Source organism: Gorilla gorilla, chromosome 1 (assembly GCF_029281585.2).
Source record: "Gorilla gorilla gorilla isolate KB3781 chromosome 1, NHGRI_mGorGor1-v2.1_pri, whole genome shotgun sequence".
Classification (NCBI taxonomy): Eukaryota; Metazoa; Chordata; class Mammalia; order Primates; family Hominidae; genus Gorilla; species Gorilla gorilla.
The window spans coordinates 150,247,900-150,273,876 of NC_073224.2; the positions used below are offsets into that span (position 1 = coordinate 150,247,900).

At 39.5% G+C, this 25,977-nt stretch overlaps 1 protein-coding gene and 1 long non-coding RNA gene across 3 annotated transcripts in view; one reads left to right on the plus strand and one right to left on the minus strand.

Moving 5' to 3' along the window:
• The first annotated feature begins 9,380 nt into the window (after nt 1-9,380).
• Nucleotides 9,381-13,918, plus strand: LOC129524796 (uncharacterized). Its single transcript, XR_008668728.2, has 3 exons — nt 9,381-9,672; nt 9,804-9,906; nt 13,834-13,918. It is a non-coding gene; the product is annotated as an uncharacterized lncRNA (long non-coding RNA).
• Nucleotides 12,742-25,977, minus strand: part of LRRC8C (leucine rich repeat containing 8 VRAC subunit C) — an 83,634-nt gene continuing 70,398 nt past the window's right edge. For both annotated transcript variants that reach the window (XM_004026106.5, XM_063697143.1), the window contains one exon: nt 12,742-19,565. In XM_004026106.5, the coding sequence (XP_004026155.1) occupies nt 17,292-19,565 (2,274 nt within the window). In that variant the 3' untranslated portion in view covers nt 12,742-17,291. The remainder of the gene's footprint in view (nt 19,566-25,977) is intronic.

Below are 25,977 nucleotides of genomic sequence, written 5' to 3' on the forward strand. Positions count from 1 at the left end.
AGTTCCATCCATGTTGCTGCAAAGGACATGATTTCATTTATTTATGGTGTATACGTACTCCATTTTCTTTATCCAGTCCAGAGTTGATGGGCATCTGGTTTGAGTCTACATCTTTGCTATTGTGAAAAGTACTGTGATAAACACATGTGTGCATGTGTCTTTTTGGTAGAATGATTTATCTTCCTTTGGTGTATACCCAGAAGACGGATTGCTGGGTCAAATGGTAATTCAACTCTCAGTTCTCTGGGAAATCTCCAAACTGCTCTCCACAGTGGCTGAACTAATTTACATTCCCACCAACAGTGTGTAAGTGTTCCCTTTTCTCCACAGCCTTGCCAATATCTATCCTTTAACTTTTAACAAAAGCCATTCTACTGGTGTGAGATGGCATCTCACAGTGCTTTTGCTTTGCATTTCTCTGATGATTAGTTATGATGAATATTTGTTCATGTTTGTTGGCTACTTTTATGTCTTCTTTTGAGAAGTATCTGTTCATACCCTTTGCCCACTATTTAATGGGGTTATTTGTGTTTTGCTTGTTGATATGTTTTAGTTCATTCTTGATTCTGGATATTAGACCTTTGTTGGATGCATAGTTTGTGAATATTTTCTCCCATTCTTTAGGTTGTCTTTTTACTTCCTTGATAGTTTATCTTGTTGTGCAGAACCTCTTTATTTTAATTAGGTCCTATTTGTCCATTTTTGCTCCAAAAATGAATTTTATGGCAGTTTGTTTTATATATGCTTCATTTAAAAAAAAATCTTCCTAAGAAGGTCATGGAAAGTGAATGCATCTTAAAAACTGTCCAAATTACTCTGCTTTCAAATTTGCAAGTAGTCTTTCTTCCTAATCTACTCATGTAATTACTCTGTTTTGAAATTTTATACTGATTCTTTTTCACTTTTCAAATGAAAACAAAACCTATTTCAGATGAAAAAACTAGGTAGAGCCACACTGTTCAAGACAGTAGCCACTGGCTACATGTGGCTATTTCCATTTAAATTTTAAAAATAAAATAATTAAAATTTCACTTCCTCACTTGCTCAACAGCCACATGTGACTAGTAGCTACCATTTGGACATCATAGATGTAGGACTTTCATAGATAGTTCTGGACAGCACTGATCAACATTTCTAACTGTTCCCATCCCTGGACCTGCTCCCTTCCACATGTGCTAGCCTCTTCTTAGAATACCCTTCTCCCTTTCTTTGGCTAATTCTCACTTATTCCATGTGGTGAACAGGTCTATGCAAACCTAACTCCAAAGGCCAAGGGAGCTGACAGGCCAAAGAGGCTGACAAATCCAGTTTCTCGGAAAAAAAAAATTTTTTTTTAGGGACTTAGGAACAGAAGCAAGGTCTCTGGTGGCCATGAGACGGTGGATTCCTACACTTGTAGCAAGATTTTAGAGTAAAACATGTGCAGTTGGTCATGTTTCAGATTTTCTTGTGAAACTTGTGACTATTGGGAAGGTTAGGGAAGCATCTTTTTCAGGCTATCTACACTATAACATTGTTTAAAGACCTTGCTGCATAAAACCTTGCTATGGAGGAGTCAAATATTAGCCACCACGGCGATTTCACTTCAAGATGGCGTCACTCTTGCCATGCAATAGGCTGTTTTCCTATACCACTTGTCCTTCAACATACAGCTCAGATGTCACCTACTCTGGGGAAACCTTTCCTGACTACATGTTTCCCCACCTGGATTGCATGCCCTTCTTGGGCCCATTAGAGGCCTGGGCATAGGGTACTCATTGTAGTCCATCTTGGATGTTTGTTCACTGGTTCTTGTCCCCTACCAGCTCACTGAGGGAATTGTATGTGCCTTTACATTCTGATTCTCTAGTACCCAGCTAAGTTCTGAAAAGTAGACAGAACTTGGTGTATGCTGAATAAATAGACTGCTCACCATTTGCCCTACCCTGTGCAGAGGCAATGGTTTATCCTTAAAAATTCTCCAGAACTAAAAACATAACAAAAAAAATTCAAGGAGCAACGTATTTGTATTAGGGACAATTCAATTATTAAGAATAATAAAATAATGAAATACACACGTATATTTTATGAGCTGCCTCACAAAGGACAGTGACCACAACACCACCATAACATTGCTCTTGTTTATACACATATATACACACGTATTACCTTTATGCTTGAACAAGTATATATTATTGGAACAATTCTAAACAATATCATTCTAATTATTCATATTTTATTTTATGAATAAAATAAAAATAAAATACATAAAATTCATATTTTATTTTATTCATAAATAAAAGCCTATGTGAAAGCATATCTTTTATCTTTAGTCCTCCAGAGTCTTTCCGGGTCTTCACCTAATTTCCCTTCTAATGTTACAGCATATTGCTGGCAGAATGTGCATCTGCGAGTGCCAAGCCTAGATACTTTTTTCTCTCTTAAATAAAAAAATCACAATTAATATATAATTCTTAGAGGAAAAATTCTAAAATACTGATATATATAAAGAATAAAAGAGAGCCCACTTATAATCCCACCACTGAATGACAATCTCTGTTTGCATTTGGATGTATATCTTCTTCCATTTTTTTTTTTTTTTTTTTTTGAGACAGAGTCTCACTCTGTTGCCCAGGCTGGAGTGCAGTGGTGTGATCTTGGCCCACTGCAATCTCTGCCTCCCGGGTTCAAGTGATTCTCCTGCCTCTGCCTCCTGAGTAGCTGAGAGAACAGGCGTGCACCACCACGCCCAGTTACTTTTTGTATTTTTAGTAGAGATGGGGTTTCATCATGTTGGCCAGGATGGTCTCGATCTCTTCACCACAGGTGACCCGCCTGCCTCAGCCTCCCAAAGTACTGGGATTACAGGCGTGAGCCACAGTTCCTGGCCCCAATTTTTAAATATATATATATTCTTTCTTGAATAAGTGAGATTACACTGTGCTTAATTTTAAAAATTTACTTTTTTCAATTAACACATAATGAATTACACGTCAATAAATATATTTGTAACATTATTTTAAATGTCTACCTAGTGCTTTATTGTAAAAATGTATCATTCTCATTTTTGGAAGCTTAGATTGTTTTCATTTCCCCACCCATCATGTTGGTGATGTGATGGTTCTCCCTCTGCCTAAGTGTTTTCCAGGGATCTGCCAATCTAACTCTATTCCCTTCCAAGGGAGAAACAAGGAATGACCTCCTTTTGGGGCCTTAGTGGGTGTCAGGGAAAAGTGATCATAAGCCTGCTTAGACCAACCCAGGAATAAACAAGCCATATTAATGGGTTCAGAGTGTTATTCTGAGTTCAGAGGGCAAGGGTTAGTGGATTCTCCAAAAAAGCTTACCTGCTAATGCTTTTTTGGGAGGCGCCATGGCAGGGTTGCAAAAATAAGAGAAAAGGAAAATCCAGGCTGGGAGGAAGGAAAGTGAATATTCATTAATGAGTTGGTCACAGCTTCATGACAAAAGAGCCAGTTGCTTGGTGGTATGAGACATCCCTGGCAGGACAAACCAAACCACTCAGCCTAGGAATCACCCACAGGAGGAAGGGAGGGCATATAATTTATTGGCAGTCCCCTCAGGGTTTTTATTTTTTTCTCTATTTGGTCAAATTCCACCCTATGGGCATAAACTGCCTCTCACTTTCAGGTTGTGTCACCTGGTCCCTCTGTAGAGCCACTGTAGGGGCCAGTCTCATATTCCAAATTGCGGTGCTTCCTCTGTAACAGAAAGTGGTGGGAAGAGTCAGAGTCTCCCAGGGTGTGGTCAAGGGAGCATGGGTGCCAGAGATGCTGTGGCTCCCTGCTATGGCAGAGAGGGTCCTGCCACAGGCTGAGGCAGGCGTTGCAAAATAATTAAGCAATGGCACCATCAGAGGAGAAGTGTGCTCTCTAGGGTTTCAACCTGTGGTCTTCCCATTAGCATCAAAGCCCTTGGTTGGGAGAACCAAGGCATTCTGCAGAGTGCTGTCCAGAAGAAACACTAAGACCCGTGCTACCCAGGAGGGTAGGGCAGGAACACAGCATTAGAATGAATGGGAAAATGAAACTAAGTTCCATGGGCAGGAAAGCTCCACCTTTCCTCTGGAGACAGAAAAAGAGCAAGAGTCCTAATAGGGACACTTGGCTAACCAAGCTATGTCTTCCACTGTGTCTCTCGCCCTGGGTTATCCAGCCCACAGGGCTCCAAGCAGGCAGATTGGACTTACCTGGGGAGCAGGCTTGAAGGAAGATAGGCAGATACAAACTTTTGTACATCCTCATATACCCTGAGAATGGCACCTCACAAATGAGCACACCGGTACGATAAGGGGCAGAGGGAGGAAGAGAGCTTTGCACTGAGAATGGCGCTCAGAGTTCAGGTAAACTGGGTGGTTTCCTTTTGACTTTCTAGACATGAAACAGGGCAAATTCCCTTTAATCGGCTGGAAAACAGCAGCAAAGCGAAGGAAGAAACCGGGGTGTGAAATAAGGAGGAAGAGGCAGGGACAAAGGACAATGGGCCTGCTGGGTAGTTTTCCTGAGGTCTAGTGATGCCAAGAACAAGCTGAAGTAACACATTAGTGTTTATGAGTCTCATGCACCATGAAATTTGATTGGGGCATTGTTAATCTGCCGACTCTTGGCTTCTCTCTGCAGCCTTTGGATTTCTAAAAAACGAGATGGTAGTTTCTTTCTTTTTACAAGAATTTGAACACAGGGAAGAGGCTCCAGACAGACTGTAAGATTATCCTGCCTTTGAATTTAACTGAGGATGGGCTTAAACACCTTCCCCAGTTTCCCACTGCTGGAGGATAAAATGAAGAGCTCTCTGGCATGGGTGGAATACACAGGGCACCCTCAAGCTGATCCTCACATCTTTCCATCTTTACCTCTCATCCAATGGCTGTGACCCTTCCCTGGCACCGAGCCCTCCAAATGACATCACGTGATCTCTCAGGCCTCTGTCCCCACCCTAAAAGCTCTTTCCCTGACGTCCTCTCATTTCTCTTCTGGGGATCACCTGCATCAAGACTCAGTTCAGGTTCATCTCCTGAAACCTTTCCCATGGCCAGGTGACTCTGGCCCACTTTCCCCGCTGCTCCTAGTGTGAACAGACTTCTGGGTTAGCTCTTACAACACACTGTAGCTATCTGAATGCATGGATGCCTTTTCCTATTAGATTATGAACTTTTTGAGGACAAGGATCACAGTATTGATTTTTGGTCCTTAAGTATCTAGAACAGTATGTGCTACCTGGAAGGTGCCCAGAAAATGCTGGTTGGTTGAGAAAGCAGTTGTGTTGCCAGAGGACTTCACTTACACACTCACTGCATCACTTATCCTGCTGCCCAGTGGTAGCTGTTTAGCTGCGACTCCTCCATGATGCTCTAGCTCCTTGAGGACAAAGATACAAACTTGCTGCCCTTGCAACAATGTCTAGCACATTCTGGGTGTTAAAAAATGTTGACTTTAGGAAAATGTGCAGTATTGTAGATAATTTTTATATTATCCAGAGCCAGAGTTCAGTCTATAGTCATCATGAGACTAGCAAGTTTTCTGAGTACAAGCATTGAGCTAGGCACATCACATACCTCAGGCCACTGATCCTCGCAGGAACTTTTAAAGTGGGTTTCCATTTTACAGATGAGGAGGATGTAGCTCAAGGAGCTAAGTGATTTGCTCCAAAACACACATGCAGAAAGCAGCAGAGATGGGATGTAAACTCTGGACCAAATGTGTAATGGCCATGCATTACATCAGGGCCTCCCAGGCTCAGATTCTCTGATGCAGCCAAAGTTTTTGCTGTAGCCCTTAGTGCCTATAATGCCAGCTACCTGTCAACATCTGAACTTCAGAGAAAAGGGAACAAACCGTCTTCCCCAACTCCACTCAGTTCTTCTCCTAGCCCACCTAACTGCTCCATGATATAGCTAATTAGGCACTTGGCTGAGGGTGGGACCAGCATCAAGACATTTTACTACTTTCTGGGAAGGGTCAATACTTGGATATCTTCAATATAAACAGAGGCTGGAGAGTTTAAATAAACTTGCTCAAAGTCATGCATCAGGTAAATGGATAGTAAGAATTGGAACTCCTTTTGGACTCCAGGGCTTGTGCTAGAAATGCAGGTCAAGCCTATCTTGTGGTCCACCTCGAAAGTCAGGGTAAGGCCCACAGACAATATCAAGAAGACACTGGGAAGGTTTTTGAGCAGAGGAGCAATAAGGTCAGAGTTACAGTTGGGAACACTAGTCTAAAGGTGGAGAAGAGGAGAGAGTCTAGTGTGGAAGTGGGAGTGGCTGATGACGAAATTATTTAGGAGGCAGTTGCAAATACGAGAGTTGTGCCTAGAAGAGGTTTGCTTCTAAACACATGAAGCTTGAGATGACAGGCAGGAGGAAATGTCCATAAGGCAGCTGGAGGTGGGAGGTGGAAAAGAGATGCTAACCAGAACTAGAAATCTGGGAGTTGCCAAAGAAAGGCTGCTGACATAGCCCTGAAGGTAAATGAGGCCACCAAGTGCTGGGGTAAGGACAAAGGGGTACAAAAGGCTGAGGGATAAGCTTGAAGATTTGGCATATGCAGAGGGCAGAAAAGGAGGACTGTGAAAGACAGGAAAGAGGTAGAGGTCAAGCAACGATTTGTATCAGGCTGATCAAACAACTGGACAGCAGACACCAGAATCCCTCCTACAGGATGGAAGTGTGTAGAGAAATACATGGGTAAGCCACTAGGAGGGCCAAGGGTGAGAGTGAGGAGGTGGAGAGTGGGAGACCAGCAAACAAGAGAGAAAGTGAGTGGGCCCTCTGCCAGAAGTGAGGAACCTGAGACGGGTGTTGTGAAGCAGAGAAAAAGACGGAAGGGCGGAAGGGCTGGGAGGGGGAAGATGGGGATGGCTTTCACAAACATGCGGTTTTAGAGTAGCTTGCACTGCTCTCATGAATGCTCTGCTGTCTCTCCAAACCTTCAATAAAGTTTCTAAAATGCACAAAAACCTAGTGTGAGTGCTGGGGGAGATCCAGGAAGAGGGCAGTGGTTTACTCAAGAACAGGGATCAAACTCTAGAATGGAGATCTAACCTAAGCAATGGTGAGCTGATGAATGGAAGGTGTTCCATAGAGACAGGCTCAGAGTCAGTGGCCTGAAAATGTAAACACATTGGAAACTTATGAAACCTTTGGGAGGGCAATGGACTTGGGGGTATAGCCAATTTCATCTAAATCTTAAGGGACATACAGACTCCAGTTCGACATCTGCACTGCAACCTTATCATGGACGATCATAACTATTGAATATTCTTTCTGAACAAGCAAAATGTGTTGGTGGATTTTACAAGATTAAACATGAGTGACGCAAGCCCTCAATGATTTGGTTTGGAGATTTAGTAGGCTGGAGGGAGAACGCAGATCTTAATACAGCATTACATAGACACAGTTTACATCAGCCATTATAGGGCAGGCTGCCCAGCAGCGAGTCATTAGTTTAAATTGTCTGCTGAAGAACATCTCTGGGACTTTTCTGTTCCCTTTGCTCATGAGTAATTCTTTCCTAGAAAACTTTTTCCAACCCCTAAATGTTCCTCCTGATCTAGAAGAATGATGTGACCCAACTGAGAAGGCTGCCACAAAGCAAGGAGGCAGAAGCCTAGAGACCCGCCCTCACTGCCTGTCCGGCAGTCACTGGGAGGGTTTGTAACCTTCACTAGGGTCAGGCTGGGGAGGGCAGGAAGCTAGAGCCCTGAGCACACTTCTGTGCTGGGATAAAAATGGAAGCTCAGGGGCTTGGCTAAGGCCCCACCCCTGGTCTCTCCACATTTTCACCACAGAGACTGATGAGACATTTCCTCTTTTTCATTTGTGTAAGTCATAGACAAGAGGTGTATGTACACACCCGTCTCTGAGCATTTAGGAAATTTTGGCTTACACTAGGAGAAGTAAGAGCGTTAACCAAAATTTGTAAAAGTGCCTCATTGAAATCCTGTCAAAAAGATAATGATTTTAAAGAGGCAATAAAATGAAATGATGGCTTTCTTGCAGCTATTCATAATATGCATTCTGCCAGGTTCTCCCTGCTTGCCCAAAGAAAAGGAGAAATGAAAACACTAGGTTTGTCAATTTTCTGCTTTTCTACAATAATTACTGGATATGCTGAAAGATTGTATGAAATTCATGAGTGTTTCTTGGCCTCTATGCATCCTATATTTCCTATCTATAAATGTTAGCAAACATTAAAGAGTTAGAGGTCCTTACATGTAAAACATTTAAAAGTGCTGCTCCATGGTTGGAGAATTTGGTGTGAGATTGTGTGACAGATTGTATTTTTCATAGATGGCTACAACGATATCTCCTGTTCCACATATTCTTAAGATGTGACACTGGCACTTCTCCCATTGAAAGGTGGGTTCTATGTCTTCTCTGCCGCTGCTCCAAAACGGGGCAAGATTTATGACTGTTTTAACTAATAACAGTATGGCAGAAGTGAGGAATGTGACTTTCGAGGACAGGCCATGAAAGATGATGCAGCATCCTTTTTGTCTTTTGGAATACTTGTTTTGGACCCTAAGCTATCGTGTAAGATGCCTGACTACCCTGCAGCTGTCATGCTGGGAGGAAGCCCAGGCTGCATGGAAAGGTTTGCTATGGCTGATAGCCCCAGCTGAGGTTCCTGCCAACAGCTAGAATCAAACACCAGACATGGGAGTGAAGACGCCTACAGATGATTGTAGCTCCTAGCCATTAAGTCTTGCCAACTGAGGTCCCACACATCATGGAGCATAAGTGAGAGGTCTTTGCTGTGCCAGATTCCTTACCTACAGAATCTGAGTGTCATAATGTAGTTGCTTTACACCGCTAAGTTTTGGCCTGGTTTGTTACATGGAAATATTAATTGCAACAGATATAAAACCAGGAGCCCTGTTCACTCCCCGAGTTCTTCTAAGATACTTTGTTGGAGAGTTATAGATTCTTGGAACACTATTTGAAAACCTCTGGACTAACTACTCTTCAATGGCTCCAAAATCTCTGCTTGTAACAAAACTAGAATTTAAGAGCTTCATCAAGAAAGAGAAGAATCTCGCCTAGTGTTATGGATTGAATTCTGTCCCCCTAAAAGATGTTGAAGCCCTACTTCTCGGGACCTGTGAATATGACCTTATTTGGAAACATGGTCTTTGCAGATTATCAAGTTAAGATGAAGTCATTAGGGTGTATGACTATGTTCTTATAAAAAGGGGACATTTTGACATAGAGATAGATACACATGGGGAGAATGCCACATGAAGATAAAGGCAGAGATGGAGGTAATGCATCTACAAGTCAAGGATCATCAATGATTGCCAGCAAACTACCAAAAATGAGGAGAGAGGGATGGAACAAACTCTCCCTTACAGTCCTTGGAAGGAACCAACCCTGCTGCAAACATAGTGCTTTAGAACTGAGACAATAAATCTGTTTAAGCCATCCAGTTTGTGGTACTTTGTCATGGTAGCCCTAAGAAACTCTTGCACCTAGGAGTGAATTTGAACAGAGATGATGGTCCCTCATGTTCTAAGTCCCTCAGTTAATGGAGTTAGGCCTTTTGATTGATTCAGTGTTTTTTTTAGAGCCAACTGGGTACAAGTCACAAGGGTAAGCACCACAGAGAAATACAGAGATAAAGAAGTCTTGGTTTCTGCACTCACTGGGCCTCCAACTTTGGAAAGAAAGATATGGTAAGTCCTAAAACAACCATAATCCAAGTGGTAAGTGTCCTAAATAATGAGGCAGGTAGAAAGTGTTAAGAGAAAGTCTAAATAAGTCTTGAAAACTCTTTAAAAAGTCTCATGGATTTTAATACATGCAGGGCCCTAGATTGGATTTGGATGGACGGACTGACAACAGAAAGGGCATGTCTATGAATATCCAATACTCTGTGTGCCCCTGTCTGATCAAAGTACATAAATAGAGTAAGTATAACTCCTTTATTATTGAGCATACTTAAAGCATTGGTAGAATCCTGGATAAATTTTTGTATAATTTTTTTCCTCCGTGTATATATAAGAAAAAAAAAATGATTCTAAACATTTGAAAACAACCCAGAATGCAACTTTTGTCTTACAGTTGTTTACCATAGTGTAGTGCAGTGCTATTAGGAATATCCATGCAGGATATGGTTCGGCAGGTGGGGAGATGGGGAGGGGGATGGAGAATGTCATTATCAGTTTTTCCCATAAGATTTTGAAGTTAACTTCCTGGCATTTTTGATGCAAGTTCTTGATCAGATTTATAACTGAAGCACTTAATAGTCACTAGTAGTTTCTGAGTTAGGGAACGTTACCTGAAAATAATTACCTAGCTGGTTTGCTGTACTTGAGATTTGATTATTTTAAAGCTGGTAGAATTTGAAGGGCAACAAATCATTCTGAATTTTAGAAAGTGTGTTAAGCACCCCTTATCAGGAGTCTGCTTTCTAAGCTCCATTCTCCCCTTGCCCCCCAACAAATGACAGCCTTATTTAATATAAACCAGGTGTTTAATCTGACATTCTTTGTATTTCCCATTTGACATGAAATCAGTTTCTTTGAGCGGTTACCTGGACTTAAGAAAATATTTACGTAGCTAAATGTTTAGATTGGAATCTCTAGTTTTTAGTTTTACAAGTATGAATTTATTTTAAATACCTCATCACTTAAGGCTGTCAACATCCTGTCTTTGTTTCTAGATGCATAAAACTACTAAATCTGTTAGCATGCTGATATTGTTAAGGCTCAAAGTGTGATTACCAGGAAAGTCTATGAGTCACAACACCAGAGGCTAGAACCTGGGGGAGAGTTCAGAAAAAATAGTCTTCTAATTTTGAACAAATTGACTTCCTGTTGGTAAGGCTCACAGAAACGCCCTGCACCCATTGAATAAAACTTGGTTTTCATTTTGAGATCATTGTTGTACATGGCCTTTTAGAATTTTGTTAAGAGTGGCAACTTTGACAACCTAGTTTTCACAAAGAAATTTAAATTACTAAGATATAATTTATCCATACAGCTCAATAGACATGAACAGAACTCATTTCATAAGCTTGTGGACATTTATTGCTCAAATGCATAGGGAGTACATCTTTACATTTTTGCATTGGTTTTCATTATTCTTGGACTAAATCATCCTAAGAAAGATTTTTAAGCTGTCTGAATATTAGAGTATGATTTTAACAAAATTGTCACACATAGTATATGTTAAATTACAATGAAATCCCAAGAACCTTCCCAATTCAAAGTGAAGAAATGCTATATTTTTTTTTGCCATATCAGCATCACTTCTGGGGAGTTGATTTTTTTTTAATTAGAAGAACTGTGGAGGAGATAAAAAATGTAAAACTTAGAGGTTGCCTCTTTTGTGTCACTTTTCCTGAGATGTCTTTTACCTGAGACTAATAAGGATTGAACCAAACAGTATTTTTTTAATGGCAAAAGTCCAGCTGTAACTCGAGTTGAAATAAAATTAATTCTGTAAAGGATTAAAAAATAAGGAGAAAGCCCATTTTCTACTTCTCAAACTTTATAACAGAAAAATCCCTGGATTAAAATAATCGGAATGGCCAATTTGGTTTAGATGTTTGATATCATTGCCTACCCTGTATCTTTTATGCAAAATATTCAAACTCTGGGAATATTCTATCACTTATGATATGCCTGATCATACAACTATTTTAATAATTTGTCCCTAAATGTGTTCAAATATGTTTAAATGTGAAACCTACAGTATAGTCTGCATTCAAATATCTATGCGCACACAAAATTATGTAGTTAATGAACAGCTTTCACTTTTTTCCTACTTGCAAATTTAGGATGACATTCAAACTTACATTCAGAAATACGTGGCCCTTGTGCTCTGACCGTGTAAATACTCCACTGAGTCTCAAATGAACTTTAATAACTTCCTTTTTATGCATTTACTTCTTCACCCAAACGAAAAGCTTATGTTGCTAGCCAATAATAACTAAACCAATTTAAAATTTTTCAGAGTTTATCTCAATACTCTGTGTAAGTGAAAGGACTAGAAGATGGGACAGTGGAGAATGGCAGTGGGCAGTTTTTTCTGTACGTGCAGATTGCACTGAAATCGCCAGATGTCTCTAATCTATTGCATTCCCTAGCTCGTTTCCAGAATTTCTCCAGAGCTCTCACATGATCTCTTCTAATTTGTGCTACTCACACTTACATAGCCTCTCCCATCACACTCACCACCCTTCCTTATCTCAACAGTCCTTCTCCAGAGGGCTGATGATCAGTAAAATAAACACTATTATTAATAAAAATGTGTAAAGGGACTATTTAACTTTGAAAATTACCCATCATTTCTTATGCGTAAGTGGTCATAAAGTTTCCTTGTAGAGGGCTTCCCTAAGCCTGGAGTGAATGTGGTTAATTAGAGGAGGCCTCCTAGCTGTACAGGATCATGCCGATTCCTTTAAGTAACCACAGTCGTTACTATAAGACTATTTACTGAAAGCTGAGCTGGACAGCCATTGTACAATCTGATCTGGCAAATGTACAGAAATTGCACTCCAGATTACATATTAAGGCACTAATTACCCAAATGAAACTCCAGGGGCACCTTAGGTAGATACAGTAGAGTGAATTAAGGAAGGAAATAATTAGTCACAATTACAGAAACTAGCTCAACACAAAGTGAAAGAATGCATGCAGCTTATTTCCTGCAGAGAAAAGGGAGCTTTAGTAATAGTTTAAGAAATGCAAACGATAAACATGATTTCTAAAAATGGGTAAGAGAGGGACAAATATCTATTTTAAGTTATAAAAATGACTTTATTTTTCTGTTTCTATGTACTACATATCCAAATAACATTAAGACATTTTATCATGAATTTGCACTATGACAAATCAACTTTCAAGCATTTTCTTGACAGTTTTAGAGGTTTTGCCAGCTTTTGACATACATACAGACAGAGTAAACAAGGGGAAAAAAGAAAACTTAGTGAGCACATAAGTCATGGGGTTTGAGCTCCAATAAAAATATTCATTAAAGAGGAAGAATAAGGTGGGGAGTGGAGAGAGGTATTCCAAAGAAAGAAACAAATTTACACCACATTAAAAACCATGCATAGGAACTGTTATCAAACCCAGCCAAGAAATTAAGTTTTCCAAATTTATATACCCCCCTTTCAAGGTATTCTGATAAAAAAATTCCTTTGGGCAGGGGGAGATCCTCCTCCACCTTTCAAAAATGAACTTAAGGATGCTACCTTTATCGGTGAGTGACTTTGGGAAGATGGAATGAGTGGATGCTTAGTTTGGATGGCTGGCAGGAAACTTTCAGAAGCATATCACTGAGGCCTAAATCTTATAAAATCATGGCAGGTCTGGTGAAGACTATCCAAGGTTTCTTGCAATGTTTCTAAGTAGAAAGAAAAGATGAGAAAATTTTCTTGATCTTTTAAGCAGTCTCCTAAGAACCAAGCTGTTTAACTAATTTGTTTTGCTAACTTGAGGTTAGTATGGAATGCTATCCTGAGTTACTAAGAGCTTAATAAAATTTGACTGTTTGAATCACATTATCATATTCAGAATTCATAGGAGAATGTTAATTGAATCTTAATTTAGTCTCTAAAAACAAAGTGGAATTATATTCAAATTGACTTTATCTGTTCACTACTAAGTATTGCTGACACTTTTCATAATGATGGATTAGGAATCTTTGCGGCTTAAATATATCATTTCTATTGATCAGGTATTTGGTATGAAATTAGATTAGAGGTAAAAGAAACTACTTAAAGAATGAACTTTTCTTATAATAGAAAATAAATAACAGCACAACCCTTCTTGGGAGAAGTGTTAATAAGAGATATAAAGATTTTGTTTTTTCTTTTTTAATATCAGAAATCCTGAAATAGCATACTGTAAGAATTTGGACTTCACTTAACCCAAGTAAATACAAGGAAGATTTTTGTCTAAGACCCTCTCCACAAAGATGACTTGACAGCCAGGTAAATGGCTACATCTGAACAAAATACTCATAGCAGGTATGTTTTCCAGGTCTTTCTGAAAAAGCAGTACCTACTGTATACGATGCAATGTAAATTGTTGAAACTCCTTGAAAGAGATGGGAAATACAATGGCAGGGGAAGGGGTGGGTGAAGAATAACTTACACTTGAAATAAGATATTTCACTGTGTCAAGAATCTCTATATTAAAAGAGCTGCATTAAAAACAAAAGCAAATCAAACCCAACACATAATGAGAAAATGCAATAATTTCTGAGGTGTGGTCTTCTTTGGTGAGTTCCACTGGGAGCTCTCTTTCAACCAGGCCATCACTAAACAATTGTTTGTTCTGTACTTAACAATTAAAACTGACAAAAAGACTTTTTCATCATGAGCTTCAAGAAGCCATAGGAGTTAAGAACACATATGGTGCTTTTATATTTACACAAGCAATTTCTCATGAGTCCTATAGAGACTGGGGAAATAGAGCTATAATAGTTATTCCTTTTTAGAAAGAGCACTTGTAAAATACAGAAAGTGGTTAGATAAATATCCCTCTATACAGAATTGATCAGTTAAAGAACTTTAGAAAAGTCAGCAGTTCATTACCTGAGTTTCCCAGTTAAGGGCTAACTAGTAATTAAATGTTTTTTTACTTAAGAAAGTGAACAAAAACTTACAATATTAAAAAGGGCCAGTGTCAGAAAATTTAGACTCAAAATTAAGTTTGAGACTTTTGAAGGTTTATAAAATCTAATAGGAATATCTATGAATTTTCCTTCTTAGTTAAAACATGAAGTCACAGAACTATACTGACTTACTAGATGTTATCAAAACTTAGGTTGGGGGTCAGCCTGCAAAATCATTAAAAAACAAATCAATATTTTTTTGGAATTTTGAGCAAATTTTTACAAGTGATAAAAATGAATTATTAGTGACCTCAGTTATGAACCCATATGAGATTTTTAGTTAACACCAGATAAAGACTTCAGCATAAGCGTGATTTTTAACCTGAAGAGATCCCTTTTGAAGGGTAATATAGAAAATAACTATAAATTTTATCCAGAAAAATAGTGCACCCAGTGTTTTGCCAGCAGTTACCTAAGCTTGCCTTTCGACAAGGTATTTTTGTCATGCTCAACCATGGACAATCGGCCAACAAATTATTTGTTTAAAACAGATAGGGCTACGTTTCTAAATACAACACATTATTCAAACTCAGGATTCCAACACTATTCTGAAATTGAATACTTTATCATACAAGAACTATAACCATGTTATTATTCTGAGCACATTATTTCAATTCCAGGTCTAAATTAATCAGCAAAATCACCATTCTAAAACATTAACATAGAGCAGAAACGTAAAGCACTTTGGTCTGTATAATTAGATTATTAAACAAATCGAAAGAATCTCTTTCCCTAATGCTTCACCCCATGATGTAAAGTTGAAAACACAACTTAGGTACACATTTCTGAGGAGCAATTCCCATCATTTGTTTCTGTATACAACTCAAAGCAGCACTGAGTAAATTCACCCAAGGAGCAATTTTAAAAAACAACATTTTGAAAACCCAAAGCATCTTTCTACTTTCTTTCATTGTTAAGTCACAAAACTTACTAAGATCAGTCTAGAGCTCAGAAAATGGTCAATGTGAATTTGGTACATAAAACAAAGTTCTCATAATTAGTGGTTCTGGTTCTAGGTCAAGGGCACAAATAGTGTATTTCATTTTCCTGTTCTACATGCTTAATAGTCAGTGAAATATTTTGCCCAAGAGCCCATGCTATGTTGGATTTTAAGTACAAAGGTAAATAAAAGCTCTGCTGATGGTCAGGCAAAAATTATTGCTAAGCAACAACCACTTAGCAATTTATTCACACTTTAACGAACAATTTTAGATGAGATACATATTTTAAGCCAGAGAGCAGATGGAGTTCCCGTGCTTGTAGCACTAGTTCACAGCAAGGGCAGGCTTGAGGGAAATCGATTAATATCCAGTCATCCCTCGGTATCATGGGGAATTGATTCCAGGATGCCCTCGAACACCAAAATCTGAGGATGTTCAAATCCTTGACATAAAATGGTGCAGAAATTGCATATAACCTATGCACATACTCCCATATACTTTAAATCATCTCTAGGTAATTTATAATACCTAAAACAATGTAAATCCTATTTAAATAGTTGTTACGCTGTATTGTTTAGGGAATAATGACAAGGAAAAAGTCTGTACATATTCAGTACAGACACAACTTTCTTTTTGAATATTTTCCATCTACAGTTGGTAGAATCCACAGATGCAGAACCCACAAGTACAGAAGGCTGACTGTATATATAAGTGGATTATTTTGTGTAACAGGCAAAATTTGAATAGATTACCACTGCCACACTGTGCTGAGAAAAGGAGAGGGCCTCACTGGAGCACACCAGCTCTTTAACAGGGTGCTTTAGTAAATTTTTTTCCATCTGATGCAGCTGCATATCAAGATATGAAAGATGATTAAATTACTCAAAAACCAGGCTTCTAATTCTATCATTTTAAAATTTAATTATCTATTAGAATATTAAAATAAATCTAGGTTCTCCAAAGTTGTTCACCAGTACTACATAGCAGTATTGAGATTAAGGTGGGAGGAGCCTCTGTATTTAGGTTTTAAATATTTTTAAAATGTTGGTAAAATGCAAATAAGTTAAATGATAAAGGCCTAATTCAAACATACCAGCCACTAAAGATTATTTTCTTCACTCACAAAAACCTTGCCTAAGGATAACAATAACTGTCAGGTATATGAAATAACACAGTTTAGGGTTTTGTTGGAGGCAGGGGAACATTTAAAATACTCTATGACAATGCACTTATGTGAAGTTCCACTGAATGAAGGTCTTGGCCAATGGAGAAGGCAGCTGGTATTAAAATAACTAGCACAGATTCCTTGATACACACACAATGAAAACAAAAATAAGAACCCTGTACAGGTGTAAACAAGTTAAAAATGGCCTTGGCAAAATATCTTCCTCTATTTAAAAAATGCCAAAAAGCATGCAACTTATAATTCCCTCCTTTCCACAAGAATGAACTAAAAAACAAAAAACAAAAAACCAACTGGAACTATCTCTGTCTGTCAGTAGATAATAGATACATTGTGTTTCAAGACAAATAAAACTTCAAAATATTAATATTGAAAAAATACAATTAAATTTTTATTAAAAATACATACTCCTTACGCGATCTTTGTGTACATTTTGTTTTGTGTGAAAAGGAAAAAAAATAGGAAAGGCATTAAGACTACCTAATTATTTATACTGTATTTGGTAGAAGCGTGTTTCAGTCAAACTTTAACGAAAAATAAGTTATTCTGTTTTCATTTGCTCCCGGACGTCAGAAGGCAGAGTTTCAAACAGAGCATCTTCTACAACTAAACCAGCTCGCTTCAGAGCCCGACAGTCACCCAGTTCAGGAGGGAGGATTTCAAAGTGATTACCTTTTACATCTAAGTAGGAAAGAAATAGCAAATTTCCAATTTTCGGTGAAAGTACAGATAGGCTGTTTTTCCCAATCTTCAGAGTTTTAAGTTTCTTGCAGAAGTAGAGTTCATCTGGAAGGCTTTCCACTTTGTTACATGTGATGGAAAAATACTGTAAACTTTGTAGAACTCCAATTTCAGGTGGGATAAATCGAATGTCATTGTACGATAAGTCCAAGTATCGGATCTTGTTGCATAGGAAGAGGTGGGAAGGCAGCACCTCTATTTTATTGTGACTAAAGGACAGGCGTTCCAGGCTGGTGAGTTTCTTTATATGCTCTGGGATGTAGGTGATGCTGTTATGCCACAGTTTTAGCACTGTCAACTTTCTTAAGTGCTGAAAGCTAACGATTTCTTCTATAGATTTCAGATTGTTTTCCTTCAGGTCCAATTCCTGGAGGCTGAGTAGGCTGAACACAGCATGAGGAATACGCTCCAGGTCACAGTGGACCAGCTCCAGCTCTGTCAGATTGGTCATCTTCTTTAAGTTGTTGAGCATCACCAGCTTGGTGCCATCATTATGTATGCACATCTTCTGGAGATGGCTGGAAACATCAACCACTGCCTGAGGGATTTTGGAAACGTTGCTTTTGATAGAGAGAATTTTAAGGCTTTTGAGATCCCTCAGAGACTCAAGGGTGACATTTCTGGAAATATCATGACTTAGAGAGCCAACTAGGTACAGCTCTTCCAGATTTCGGAGCCCATACATCCAGGGGGGGAGTTCCCTCATGTCATCAAACTTGACGCTCAAGACCTTGAGGTTTTCCTTCAGGAAAGAGAGCGCCGCACTGTGGATTTTGACAGAACACTGGTGCAGAGAGAGCTCTTGAAGATTGTCTAGCTGTGCAATGGTGGCTGGTATCATTACGTTCTTAATGATTTCAAGTTTTAGAGATTGCAACTCTGTGATTTCAAAAACAGTGTCTGGAAGGCCAGAGAGCATGATAAGAGGCAATTCCAGTCGATTATGGGCATTTGTCTGTAGCTTCTGCCTCAGTTTATCAGGAGTCCATTCGTTATTTAAGTTCAGCTGCTTTAATTTGTTTTCACTGACTTCAGACAGGAACACTGCAAATCTCTTGGAATAGAGAGGGTCATACTGATCTATCATATGAAGCATAAAAGCAAAGTCATTTTTCACATCTGGAATATCATCAATTCCAGTCTCCTGACGGACATACTCAAAGGAATATTCCCGTAGAGAACGGTAGAACAGCCAGTATAAGGTATAAAGGCACGTCAATCCATAGATACTAACAAAGCACAGATAGCAAAAGGACAGTTTTGAGAACAAGTGTGCCATGGTATGATTGCAAGAAAAGTTTTTATATCCAGTCATGTCCTGAATGTCCACATTACAGTCCACTGTAAACTGGACCTTGGAAACCAGAGCACTATTATATGCAATGATGATTAGGAATTTGATAACTTTAAGTACAGTCTGGCGAACATACATGGCATATAGAATATCACCTTCTTCCACATGCAGCCTGAACTTCTTCACCTTCTCAAATAAGGCCTTAGCCTGCTCACCTTCCTTTTTATCCAGAGCCCCTGCAGTGGATTTATCAACTACAAACTTCTCAGGAATGGACTTTAAAGACTGAGAGTTGACCAGGCTGCCTTCTGGACCAGATTGGATGGTGTTGGACCTGTTCATGTTGTTCTTCCTGTTGTCCTTTTCTTCTGAGTCCTCCCCAGACACTTCAGATAAAGCCCGTGTGGTCCAAGGAGAGTCAAAACACTTCCCCAGAATGGAGATGAAATGTTCTATTTTGGAGCTGGAGCCAGGGAATTTGAACCAAAAGTTACTGCAGAGCATAAAGACCAGGGTATGGATGAGGACAAGGTAAGGGAAATACTTGGCATACCAGTGGAGGGCTCGCTCATAACACATCTGATTTATAAAGCTGTACTGCTGAAGGTCCAAATCTGTCTTCAGGCCTTTCATTTCCACAGTGATGGGGTTAGCAGGAGATGGTTTAGGTGGAGGCAGTGGAGTGGTACTGGCAACTGCTTGAGAGACATTCGAAAGGGAAGAGTGGTTCTGAGCAGGCTGCACTCTTTTCGGAAGGCAGATTATCTTGTCTTGCATGACCTGAAACACGGAAATAATATTTTCAAATTATATTACTCAAAGAGCTTTCATAATGTCATTACTGCAAAGAAAGCAGCAGTAACATCCAATAAATGTCCATTTCCTCTGCCTGGAGAATACAACGTTCAATTCCAGCATCAAGATTTTATTCTTAGCTCATATATTGGAAAAATGAAATATCTGACTTTGTTTATCATGTCTAAGTTACGACATAAAACAGTGGTTTTTCAGGTCATAGAACAACTCACAAGAAAATAAATATTTAGGGAACATTCATGTATTTTTAAAAAATTAGCAGCCAGGCGCAGTGGCTCACAACTGTAATCCAAGCACTTTGGGAGGCCGAGCCGGGTGGATCACCTGAGGTCAGGAGTTTGAAACCAGCCTGGCCAACATGGCGAAACCCTGTCTCTACTAAAAATATGAAAATTAGCTGGGCATGGTGGTAGACACCTGTAATTCCAGGTACTTGGGAGGCTGAGGCAGAAGAATTGCTTGAACCCAGGAGGTGGAGGTTGCAGTGAGCCGAGATCGTGCCATTGCACTCCAACATGGGCGACAAGAACAAAATTTTGTCTCAAAAAAAAAAATTATCAATTCTCTCACTGGATTCTGGGAGAATCAGTCATCAGTCTGGGAAGTATATCATCTTCTCAGACTCAATCTTGAGTTAGATGTCCTCAAAGATTGTATCAGTCTGTGTATGAGAAGCAGAAAGATAAGAAGGAGGAACTATGAAAGGAATTCCTGTCTTATTTTCCCCTTCTTTTTCTACACATATTCTAGACTGTATGTATAGATCAATATGAATGAATTTAATGGAAATTTTGCTAAGCTTTTATAAAAACTCTTCCTTCAGAGACAGATAAAAAAATACAGAAGTGTTCAACAGTAAAATAATTGTTTAGATTTGCTAGCGTTACACACAAAATATTACATTGAGAACCACCATCCTTCTACCAACGTTTCAGTTTGTTGAAAAGAATATTAAGCTGTAAGAATGTCCAGCAGACTCAAAAAATTGCAATTTGGGAAAGAGAGAATGAATGCACCCTTTTTGAAGATAAGGTAGGATGTGACAGAATACACATTGAATCAACCTAGATGAATCATCTTCAGGAGGAGGTCTATGTTAGTAGAACTCTATGAACAAAAAGTTGACATTTCAAAGGAAGAATAACCAAAGAGTATTCAGCAATGACATGTGGAATTAATAACGCAGGGAAAGTCTATTTGTACCTTAAAATGTCAAATGGCTGAAAATCCACAATGTTTAGTGATTCTGCACCAGCAGTGGTTAGTGATTTTGCAACATCAAAGTCCTTTACCTTGATTATAGGCATAGAAACTGAACCCATTGTAAAGTGGTCTGCTATAGCATAGTAAGGTGACCACGAGCTGGTGACAAGGGAACTAGCAGCCTACCATATAGAAGCATGAGGCTGATGACAGAATGAAGCACCCAACACTTAGTAAAGTGTCTGGTACATGGAAGACCACCAGTGTATATTTTCTGAGAAAGGGAGTGAATCCAAAATTGCCAATAGTCCTTCTAGTTCAGGGTTGTATCAGTCTGGGTGTGCAGGACACCTCTTCTAGGGATGAAGATGAAGATGGTGATTATAGTGATGACAGCAGCAAACTTCTGTTGTGCTTAATATGCAACTGACCGTCTTTTCATAAAGTCATGGGCATTAATTCTATTAATTGCCATCTTAATCGGATGACATCAAGTACTCTTATTATTTCCATTTTATACATGAGGAGACTGAGGCATGGACTCAGGTTAAGTAACTTGCCTAATGTCATCTAGCTCAGAATTACCTAGACCCAGAGCCCATATTCGTATTTTCCTGAATGTCTAGGATTAAGCCAGAGGGATCCCAATTTGACTTTATCTTAACAAATTATTTTGCACAAACAAGTCACATTTTACAGAAAAGGCTTACTGCTTGCCATGTCCTATGCAGATAACAAGAAATGAGGCTGCGGGAAGAGAGGAGGTTTCACCACAAGATTTATAAAGTTCTGTCTTGGGAAGATAAAGCAGGGGGGCAACTATTTACTATTTAAATCAAAAGAATGCAGGTAAGAACAACAAATGTGATTGCATTTAGAGGATTTGGTGGCTACTGAGATGTGAGAATTCAGCAGTGGTCTTCAAACATTTCTATTACTTACAGGAAAATGTTGAGTATGCCTACCCACTATATTTATGTCTTCCTATAGATACTGCATATCCACATCAATCAATATGTCAAATAATCAAAAAGTTAACTTATTTCATGTTTAAAATAAATATAAAGAAAAGTTTTCACTTTTATTCACATCTCAATGGAGCATTCATCATATTTCTCGGGATTCAAGCACCATACTTTGGAAACCCCTGGAATAAAAAACAAACAAACAAAACCACCAGGAGAAAGCCTAGACAAATACTAGACTATCTTGAAGAAACATAAAACAGAAGGGCTTGGGATCATGTTCCAGACGCTTTCCTGTTCATGATCTCATTTAATGCTCCAACAACTTGGGAAGTAGGCAGAGGGAGGGGGCCAGAGATCAGCAGGGAAAAGGAATGTGCTTCCTTGAGCACATTCTTCAAGACTGACACCCTTGAACTATTGTTAATATGATATTGTTAATGATATGATGAAAATACAGGCCGGGTGCCGTGACTCACGCCTGTAATCCCAGCATTTTGGGAGGCCGAGGCGGGCGGATCACGAGGTCAGGAGATCGAGACCATCTTGGCTAACACGGTGAAACCCCGTCTCTACTAAAAACACAAAAAATTAGCCGGGCGCGGTGGTGGGCGCCTGTAGTCCCAACTACTGGGGAGGCTGAGGCAGGAAAATGGCGTGAACCCGGGAGGCGGAGCTTGCAGTGAGCCGAGATCGCGCCACTGCACTACAGCCTGGGCGACAGAGCGAGACTCTGTCTCAAACAAAAAAAAAACAAAAAAACACACACAAAAAACAAAAAAAAAACACAAAGGAATCAGGTAAAAGCAAGATTAAATAGAAGGTAAAAAGGGAGGCATCTTCTTAAGGTGCTAAGTCCCTGCTAAGCAACCAAGTGGGCCCCATTTCTGTACCCCTGCCTGAACCCTCCCCCAGGCTTGCTCCTAATGAAAGATGGTGGACTTAAGGAACTTGGCTGCTGTACAGGATTTTAGGTTATGCACTGTACCAGGGTGCCCAGGTGAAGTGCAAGTGTAGGCTGAAATCTAGCTTGTGTACCTCTCACTCAGCTGTGTGCACTTGGGGTTATGTCCACACAGTGCAACTGCGTTTTTATATTTTGCACAAAAATGTCTAATTAGCTGGAATCTGCCATGCTGGAGAAGTAGGTCACATTCTCTCCATTCTACAGAAGAAGAAACTGACCAAGGTTCAGAAAACTTCAGTGACTTGCACAAGTTCACGCAGCTAGGAAATGGCAGAACAGGAATTTAAACCTGTCTTTTCTTTCCAGCCTAGTGTTCTTCCACCACTCCCCACATTCTTCTCATTTCACCTAGCTTCTGCTAGGATGGCTTTGTAGAGAACAGCCCAGCGTAGGAGGCTTATACCACAGGCAATCTCCAGAAGTTCTGTTCACTCTTTTGACTTCATATTTCCCTTTCATTCCTTCATGAAGATATTTTTTGAAGTGTGCCTACTCAAATCTCAGGAGAATAAAGACAGTAATCTATTTTCCAAAAGCTGTTAATCACCCAGAAATGAGCGCTGAGTAGAAAAAAAATACTGGAATCCAGTTACTAAGAACAGTAGCATCTCATGTTGCTGAGGGAACACATCACAAGAAGACTCCTGCAGAGAGTCAGCTCTGAGTAGAATTCCAAAAGAATGTGAGGGCTGGCTGTCAAATCCAGGACTACAGAAATAAATAGCCAGGTTAGGAGGTCCAACAGTAAACAGTATGAAGATTTAAACAGTGCAATAGCTATAAGAGAGAGGAAGTTACCCTCCATGTTAAATAGAAACTGTATTTCTGAACACTGCAATGTGGGGAAGAACTGGGAAAAGGATCAGTATTTTCAAAGAGAAAAATAAGAAAAAAAATAAGGCAGGCAGCTTCTTCTTCTTTGTCTTCTTCTTCGTCATCTTCTTCTTCTTCATCTTCTTCTTCTTCAAAAGGTTAAACAGTGTTTTTGCCATATCTTTGTAACAGCAGCCTGTGAGAATTAGGAAATTTTTGTTTTATCTGTCCTATCCTTTTCAGAAGTCTGCCTAATCAGACCTATACTTCACGTTTCTTTTTCTTTACCCAGTAATTTAAAGATCAGGGTGCAAAACAAGCCTTAAAGAAATCTCAAAAGAATAGTTGTAGGGTTCCAGGCTGTTGGTACAGGACTAAGAAAGAGTGCTTGGAATAGGGACAGGGAGAAAGTGCCCAACCGCATCCCCTTCTACAAAGCCTTGAGGTTCAGTGCATCACCAGCAGCTCATCCACACACATTATCACATGGAGCAATTCCGCCATTTTCTTTCAAGGACAACTCTCAGCTGCCTTTGGAGGAAAAAGGCTTGAGAATGGAGTTACGTGGTGTCTTTATGCAGGAAGAGGGAGAGAAAAAGGGGGAAGAAACTGGGGGGAGAAGTGAAGAAAAAAATCAAAATGAACAAGAGAACCTCATCCAAAATGCATAAAAGTGAGAAAAGTTAATATTCTAAAAGCTGCTATGAGAATTCTGAGAATTCTTAGAATGAAATCATTTATGGAAAGGAAATGTCTAAGTGAAGGAGGAGGAGAGGGACACAGAAGAATGAGACACTGAGAGCAAGGGTCAGATTAAGCCAAGGTACAAAGAGACAGCTAAACTGCCTACTTTACATTGGAGTGAACAGGCTTGGAAGTAGGAGGAGGTGAATCAGGAGAGCACGGACAGGTTAGAAGGGAAGAAGAAAATTAGGTCAAGCCATACAGCAGGTGGCTGGAGTATATGCTCATTATTTCTATTTTGAGATACAAATACCTTTCAATCTTTCTCAAATCTTTAGTAAAATCTGCTACACACACACACACACACTCACACACACACACACTCACACACACACACACACACACACACCAGCCACACCTTTTATGAATGCATTTTGTAGAAATCACAGCAAATTTCATGCTGGGATCAAAGCTGTACAGAGTTTACCTGGGCTAGGTAAAAATCTGTAATCTGAAGATTTCCATGGAAGCAGAAACTGGGACCATGGGAACCTAATCCTTCCAGGAACCTGCTGGGGGCATTAGACTGGGGTGTGACCCAATATCCTCTGGATCTGTTTTTTTTTTTTTTTTTTTAGATGGAGTCTTGCTCTGTCATCCAGGCTGGAGTGCAGTGGCGCGATCTCAGCTCACTGCAACCTCCGCCTCCCAGGTTCAAGTGATTCTTCTGCCTCAGCCTCCCAAGTAGCTGGGACTACAGGTGTGTGCCACCACACCCGACTAATTTTTGTATTTTTAGTACAGACGGGGTTTCACTACATTGGCCAGGCTGGTCTTGAACTCCTGACCTCATGATCCACCCGCCTCGGCCTCCCAAAGTGCTGAGATTACAGGCATGAGCCACAGCGCCTGGCCTATCCTCTGGATCTTTAGGAACGACTGACATCCAGGAGTATAAAATACTCCTCAAGTCTTCCCAATTAAAGTCCTTGGAGAAAAACATGTACACATAAAGTTGTTCCACGACTGTGATAATATCTATGCAGTACTTATGGAAAAGAAACCCAAGGGTTGCAATAATTGGTTAAATGGATTCACTAAAATTTGGATTCTTCAATTCTGATCTGCAAATCATCATGTTGAGAAAACACAACAGCTATTTTTGAAAAGATAAAAGAGGATCTTGAAGATCCTTCCTCAATTCTAAGGTCAATGAAATAAGCTGAATTTCTTGCTTTTGCTTTCTCTGAGGGAGGGGAAGTGTTCAAGGGAAGCATAGGCCAAAATTCAAGCTTCCTTAAAAAAGAAACAACCCATCCAAACCTGCCTGAAAATGCTGTTCGAATCTAGGAAGAGAAATCAAATGTTTTAAATTGTAACAATCAGATTTAGAGATGCACTGTAAGTGGAGTATGTGCATGCTCTATTGCATACTGAAATACCTTGAATGGTCAATGTGAAATTTGGGCCTTTTAATAGAAATTTCCACTATTTTAAGTCATAATATTTATGGCTACATTTTTGTATGATGTATGTTATTTAAGTCTTAGTCCTTTGTTAGAATCATTAAGACACATCAGGATGACACTTATTTAGGCAGTTGCCAGAAAAGTATGGAAGTGAAAAGCAGAACCCACCTGTGATAACTAGTTGAAAAGGTACCACATTTGCATGAATGAGACACCAAGGGGCTGAGATTAAAACAAAATAAAACCACTTAGCTTCAGAGAAACTGCCTGAAATA